The 7,932-nt window shown below is 34.1% G+C and overlaps 1 protein-coding gene across 1 annotated transcript; it reads right to left on the reverse strand.

Annotated features, from left to right (window-relative positions):
• Window positions 1–616: 616 nt before the first annotated feature.
• Window positions 617–5,197, reverse strand: ppk26 (pickpocket 26). Its single transcript, XM_017619104.1, has 9 exons — window positions 5,118–5,197; window positions 4,727–4,936; window positions 3,879–4,139; window positions 3,538–3,801; window positions 1,925–2,129; window positions 1,719–1,858; window positions 1,517–1,647; window positions 1,196–1,448; window positions 617–869 (listed from the first exon to the last, which is right to left on the reverse strand). Exons 1-9 carry the CDS (start codon window positions 5,195–5,197, stop codon window positions 617–619), a joined length of 1,797 nt encoding a protein of 598 aa, XP_017474593.1.
• Window positions 5,198–7,932: the final 2,735 nt, after the last annotated feature.

The following is a 7,932-nucleotide window of genomic DNA, read 5'->3' on the forward strand; positions in this document are numbered from 1 at the left end:
GCAAATACGTCTCGCGTCTCTCTTCAGATTTATGTATTGATCCCACATAGTTCGCGTTGCTCCCGATAGCAGCTTGGCCCTGTAAGTGGCATATTTTCTTCTCGGCAGTTCCGTCGGATTGCACGCACTTAGGCATCGCCCATCAACAAACGATCAGTATTTGAAAACGATCAATGTTTTTTCTCTTTAGCAGTATGATGGGATGAAACTAAATTAATGAACACCGTATTTTTTTGTATAACTTTTACTAATATTTCTATGCAAATTTTACGAAAGACAACAATATAGAATGATATGCATTACAACAACTTTAAATTTAGTGGAACTCTTAAACCGCGATTTCTTATAATGTGTTAAAAAATTACACATAAGTGGCTAACAAAACCTAAAAAATTAAATATAGCGGTTATAATCTCATAATTCTATTTCATAAATTTTGCAACATTTACTTAAATTTCTCTAACTCAACTTATTGAAATCGATTCACAACATTATTTACTAGCCAAAACTCATCTGAAAACATTCAATAAATTTATATATGTAGCTTTAGAAGAAGAATACTTTTTGCGCATTTGAGGTAGCGGATCTTTTAATAAAATTGCGAAAAAAAAACATTCTAAGCATCCTTCACTATCTCGTCGTTATTCTCCACTTCTTTACGGCGCGCATGACGCATGCGCAAGTTGGTGCAAAGGCGCACCGAGCAGAAATATGCTATTTCCACAATACTTAATATAGACACGCCCATAAAGAGGCCCAGCAAACCGCCGCAGTTGGCAAGAAAGTCAGTGGTGCCATACAATTCAGAGCGTCTCGAGGTAAGAAATTGTGCTTCCTTAAAGAATATTGAGACACGCGACATTTTATTGCTGAAAAGAGACACAAAAAGAGCAAGTATTGATAATTTTTTTTTTCTTTGAAGATAGGGAAACAATTATTCTATAAATGTGCGAAATTTCGACCGCTAAATATCTGTCGATTAATCTACTTATTGCGCCTAAAAGTATGCAGCATGAAAGCCAAAGTTCAATAGAAAATTTAGAAATAATTTTTGTATCAAAATTGACCGATTTCCCATATATCTCTTTCGGTGCATTACATATATATAAACAAACAAGCATTTCTATTTGTACTTTAACCGCATTTTCCCGGTTCATATTGCATACTTTTCGGATTCCATGCGTGTCATACTCACTTTGCATTGAAACGTGTTGATTCTTCCTCCTTAAATGTATTCGCCACTAGCTTATAGTCGAAATCGGATTGTGAAATCTCTGCCTCGTAGGCTATGGAAGTACAAGAGGGCAAACAATCGCATTCGGTGCGTCCACGCACATTTTCTTCAGCCGTTTCCGCACCCTGATTGAATTCTTTCAGCAGCAGCTCATCCTCAGCTTGATTGATGCATTTCACGTTGATCGCACCACAAACTGGCGTATTAGGGGTGTCTTTTAGCGGCAAATAAACAAAAAACATTTTGAAAAAGGAGGCTTAAAATTATAGGCTTCTCACTTACGGGGCATCGAAAATTTAACACAGCCACATTTGCTTAACGTAAAATTCGACAGACATTCAAGTTCGCAATTGCTTTGCGTATAGATTTGGAAGTAGCGCAGATGGCGTTCCTTTTGAAAGTAGCATTGGCGTCTGTGGAAATTCAAAAACCAAACAAAAAAATGCGATTTCATAAAAAATTAAACTTTTGTTGATTTATTTACCTGTGCGGTTCGTAGTAACGCAAACCCTCCGAAGTGGTGATAATTTTAGGCTTAATCGATATGAGCACCTCCTGATCGAATGGTATGCGAAAGTATTGTTTGGAGATTTGCGCTACCTCACCGGGTGTATGCAAAATAATCTGAAAAATAAACAAGTACTACATAGAATAGGAACAGTTATTTTCAATATGCCGCTCGCACCGCACCTTAAAACCCTGCACTGGACCGCGACACAAATTATCAAAATCCTGTTCGAAACCATTCAAAACCATATAAAGGCCAGCGCGTGCGCCAGGACCAAGCACCCGTTCAGGATATGTTTCGGGATCAGCGCTGGCGCTATAGCCATCCTCTACATTCCAATCGGTAGCAGTGCGATTGTCAGTTTGGAAAAGCATTTCGCTTATTATGCTTTGGAAAAAAATGTAAATGCCGTAACTCATTAAAAATTAGTATTTTAGCTCATCGCAGTCTTACGAAAAACAAACGGCAATTGTCAATTCTGGCAACTATCTTAAAAGCTCGTTGCCGTCCTTTGAAAGACTGATTGAAAGATCTGCTAACGAGTAGGCCGATTAGCAATATTTTTTTGATTTTTTGTAAATATGTAATAAAAATAATAAATAGAATAAAATAAAATAAAAAAATAAAATTAAGTTAAATAAAATCAAATAAAATAAAATAAAATAAAATAAAATAAAAAAATAAAAAATTTAATAAAAATATTCTTAAAAATTTTATGAAATTAAAAATTATATGGTTTTCTTTGTAAGATAATAAAATCTAAAAATTAAGAGCAAATTAAAATAGAAAAAGAAAAATTCATAAAAGAGGATAGTGCTTAAAAATTAAATGAAATACAAAAAAAAATATATTTTTATTCTTAAGAAAAAATATAAAAAATAAAAGAAAATACAAGTAAAAAAATTAACAAAATCAAAAAATTAAGTAAAATAAGATCATAAAATTTAAATGAAATACAAAAAAAAATATTGTTTTTTATTCTTAAAACGAAACATAAAAAATAAAAGAAAATACAAGTAAACAAATTAACAATGAAAATGGAGTAAAATAAGATAATAAAAATTAAATGAAAAATTATACATATATATATTTTTCTTTTTTTAACAATAAAATTTAAAAATTAAACGGAAAATATATTTTATTAAATAATACAAAAAAAAATACGTTTCTAAAAATCGTATGAAATTTGAAAAACGTACTTTTTAAACCAATAAAATTTAAAAAAAAAGAACAAATTCAATAAAATAAGTTTCTAAAAATCAAATAAAATTTTAAAAATATATATCGTCACCCTAATTCACAAAGGCGCCCACCATCACTTTTTTCGAAATTGCCTTTTTCACAGATTTTGGTAGGATGTGTTAAAATACGACTTCAGTAAAAAATTTTACACGGAGTTACATGCCACTTTTTAAAAAGCCCTACCTCTATACTAAAGCCCTATACTCTTTTTATAATATTTTTTGCTGCTCCTGTAAAATAAAAAAATTTGTTGGTTAGGGCCTTTTTGAATTAAGGTAACTATATATATTTTTTTTAGCTAATGTAAGCTATGTATAAAAGAAAATTAAATAAAAAAATAAAAAAGTATATTAAAAAGCTAAAGCGAGCTAAATGACATAAAAGTATTTTCTCTCAAAATAGCTTTTCACCACGAACAAGTAAGCTTCTTTTCCAAGACCTTTGTACTAGAATTACTAGAACTACTAGTTGCCATCTGTTTTTCACTTGTCTGATGGCAGACTTTTTACTATCTTATCCAGAATTGCCCTGTTAATCAATCACAAAATCTCACCCCTCCGGTCGATAGATCTCCATGGCACTAAGCGAATTAAAGCTATAACATACACCCTCTTCGGTTATAAATTTCTGAAACATTTGTTGACAATTCTCGGGTAAATTACGCCATTTGCAATGCAAATAGCTTTCATTGAACTGTGGCGTTACTGCTGCCAACGCATCGACCACCTTGGCAGCTGATGTTGCTTTATGTCCAAATTTCAAATCCGCAAACAAATGTGCGTCACACACCTGCGCCATAGCTTCCATGCGCACGCGTCTGCGAAGATTCATTTATTTACATTTATTTTTAGTTAGTTACTCCAAAGCAATATAAAGTAAAGTTAAGTGTCTCACTCTTCATCGGTCAACTCCTCGTCTGTGACGTTGTTCAATTTATCGGTGATTCTCCAATAGATTTCAGTAAAATTGAAAACTCTCTGCCTGCCCTTGGTTTCGGTACAAACTGTCACAGTCGGAAATGGTATCTGCCATACTGGTGTGGATTTTTCAGCAAATGAAACAATGACCGGATTGTTGTTCCATTTATCCCAGATATTCATTATAAGCGTGGCGCAAGTGTAAATGGAGAAGATCAGCACGAATACCCAAAAAAGTCTGGAAATTGTTTCCATATAATTAGTAAAATTTAGAACCTAAATCAATTGGTGATTTAGTACTTTAGAAAAAAATTTGTGTTTTATATTTAGATTGAGATTTCGTTGATCACACGCAGTTCTTCTAAGCTCTGGAGTGACATCTACAATATACCTACATATGTGTTATCCACAAATCTTTCAAAGTCTAGCCTACCACTTTTGAAAAATCTCTAAATTCCTGTAATCCTCAATTACATATCGTCGGCTGAATAAAATATTGTCGTATGTTACCTTCGGTAGGTTTTGAGAAATCGCGATTGCAGTTTGAAATGCAATTTCTCAAAAACGCCACCACAGATATTTTCCAAAATCCAGTTAATAGTACTTTTTTGCTACGATGTATGTATATATGTATGTATTTGCATTACACTAGCTACAATGCATTGTCGAATTTTTTCTATTTCAATAAGTATAGACTTTGGCACTAATTTCTCTATTCCATTACTACTTTTTACTAAGTAAGCCTTTCACTGAAATTTTTTTGCTTTGTAGTGCCACTTATCAAGGTTCTTTTTTAATAATACGGCAACATTTATTCAACTTCACCTTTCCCATCGAGGTCGCTTTATTTCACCCAAATATCGAAAACCGTGAATGGTACTATAATCACAATATTCTTTCAAAATGCCGCAGGTAGCCTGGCATGTATTGCCATATTGAATCTGTTGCTTTGTGTCTACATCCTCTGCATCGCTGTCATCAGCAATATTTTCCTTCGAAGAAGCTGCGTTTTTAGCCATGAGAGCAGCGCGCTTCCTGGCAGCAGCAGCATGCAGAAAAGGAAATGATTTTTTATAAAAAAAAATAAAAATTTAATTTTTATTTAGTATTCTCTTATATTTGTAAGCACTCAAGCATTTAACACAAACAAATTTCAAATCACTTTTGAATTATTTTCACATATTTTTTCAAACACTTTTCGCTAATCCACAATTACCACTGTATAGCTGCTGGTATGCTACTCAAAGATGCTTCTTTTTGCATTTGCATTTCCTTCTTCTCTTCCGGCGTTTCCATATCGGTTAGCGATTTTCTTTGCCACGATTCCGGCGCGTTTTGCCGATTTTTACCGCGTTTTGACCGTTAACGTTCAGCTCCTAAAGACAGTTTGTGTACTCGCACAGCGAATTACAAGGGCTTTTATACCGCCAGCTGGCAAGACGATTGCAAGCAGCTGGCGTTTTAGGTGTGTTCCAGCCAATGGTGCCTCGTCGTCGCGTTCAACTAGGCAACGGGGAATGCGTTTCCAGCCTGCACTGGGATGCAAATTAGTTGTGGGATTCCTCGTAGCTGCTATACTAACATTGCCAAAATTCCCAATTGAGAATTTACCCACGCAGAAATAGTTATTCACGCCATTCCGGCATTCACATTGCTTATACGCGTGTCTAAGGTCATAACTAAGGTCGCTTACCAGAAACTAAATAATGCTAACTTTCGCTATCGGTTTAGCAGCCCTTTTTCGTGACAAATATGTGTATGTAAAACATTTATTCATCATACGCCGTGTATGTATGTATGTATGTATAACTATCGCATGCAAATTTTTATGGATACGCTTGAATGTGTCTTTGTGTGTTTGAGCGATTATAAAACATTTTTCACACAACAATGCATGTCATTTATTGCTTTCTGTTTGTATTTGCTGAAAATTTCTTCACTAAACTTACTTTTTTCCACCCGCTATTACACTATTACGGCTAATTAATGTTCATGTCAACGTACAATGCGAATCCCAATTGGGATCGGTGCTGATGCGCATTTGCTATGCTTGCCTGTATTAGATTAGTTTGAATTAAGGAAACAAATATATTCGTATAGTAACTGAGTATAATGGTTTGGCTGCGTGGGCTCGCTTAATTGCCTAATAAAACATAGTGCTACAAAACGTTTTTGTTTTTGTGGGAAAACCTAGCATTTTTCAAAAGAAAAAGTGATGGCAATACAGAAGTCATCTATAAAGCAATCCTTTATAAATTAAAAATTTTCATTCAAAATTACGAAGACAAAAAAACCTTATTTATAATTTAATTTCAGCGCTTTCCTTCCACTTTAATTCTAATAAGATTCCTGCCTATGTAAGCACATGGCGTATGAGCAACATTTTAATATTAACATCAAAAAATAAATATGAATTTGAAGTAAAACAAGTAAGAAAGTCTAAGTTCGGGCGGAGCCGAACATTAAATACCCGGCGCAGGTACTAAGTATATGATTTTCACCTTTGCGAAAGCTACCGCTACACGGTAACCCGGTGTGTATCAATTTTGAGTAAATTAGCGTCCTTCAATTTCGAAATATCGAAGTTTCAAGCATTTCTTAAATTTACCGTTATATGAGAATCGGCCGTTATTTTAGTCCGATTTCAATAATTTTCAACGTTTTGCTTACACGTGGCAAGTACAATAACCATACCGAGTTTGGTACAAATTGGTAGAACGGTTACCGATATACTTATATGTGATCATAAGTGGGCGGTGCCACGCCCATTTTCCAAAATTTTACCATAAACGTATTTCTTGGTAAAGAATTGTTGCAAGCATCAATTTTGAATAAATTAGCTTCAATATTTACTGATTTATCGAAGATTTTGTATTTCTCTAAATTACCGTTATATGGGATGTGGGCGTGGTTATTGTCCGATTTTAAAAAGTTTCGGCGGTTTTTTATGCTGTACCAGGGCCAACAACTGTGCCAAGTTTGGAAGAAATTGGTGTAGCGGTTACCAAGATATACACATGTAACCATAAGTGGGCGTGGCTACGCCCATTTTCCAAAAATTTATAATATTCTTATTTTTCGTCTAAAAATTATTGTAAATATCAATTTTGAGTGAATTATCTTCAGTAGTTACTAAAATATCGCAGTTTTCGTATTTCTGGAAATTACCGTTATATGGGAAGTGGGCGTGGTTAAAGTCCGATTTCGCCCATTTTCAATACCAACCTACCTTGGATTAAGGGAAACCTACATACCAAATTTCGTTGAGATATCTCAATTTTTGCTCGAGTTATCGTGTACACGGACAGACGGACAGACGGACGGACAGACAGACATGGCTTAATCGATTTCTTTTTTCATCCTGATCATTTATGTATACATTTGTCTATATCTATCCCGACTCGTTTTGGCTGTTACAAACAACCGTTATGTGAACAAAATTAATATACCCTTGTGCACAAGTGCGCTCGGTATAAAAAAATTAATAACACTGCCTGATATTTGGGCTTGAGTGTAAAGATTAAAATGAAATTCAAGTGTAATGCCGAATTTCCACTAGGCGTTGAAATGACAAAAAATTGGAGGCATTTAAAAAATGCCAAGTGAAAATGAATTTAATGTCTAATGAATATTCGTGTCATTACGTTAAAAAAATAGTAATTAATTTCATTTCCACTTGGCATTTTTTAAATTTTTTGCCGTTTTAACGCCTAATAGAAACTCGGCATGAGAATGTGTAATTAGTAATTTTTCATATAAAATTGCATACTTTTATACATAGTATATAGCATACAGGTAAGGCCAAATGTATGTAAGCAGACAAAGCTCCACATCAGCTTGCTATTCAGCCTGTAGTATCCGTTCTGCCTTTTCGCCTACCAGTTCTATGGCGATGAGGGTAGCAGTGGAGATTAGTAGCCTAGCATACTATTGTACTTATACAGACAGTTCTTCATAGTACTAAAAAACAATAGGAGACTATATTTGTGGCAAACTTTAAATTTTGTTTCTTTTTCCACAACCATTCAAAA

Source organism: Rhagoletis zephyria, unplaced genomic scaffold (assembly GCF_001687245.7).
Source record: "Rhagoletis zephyria isolate East Lansing unplaced genomic scaffold, Rhagoletis_zephyria_1.1 Rzeph_scaffold_00035, whole genome shotgun sequence".
Taxonomy (NCBI): Eukaryota; Metazoa; Arthropoda; class Insecta; order Diptera; family Tephritidae; genus Rhagoletis; species Rhagoletis zephyria.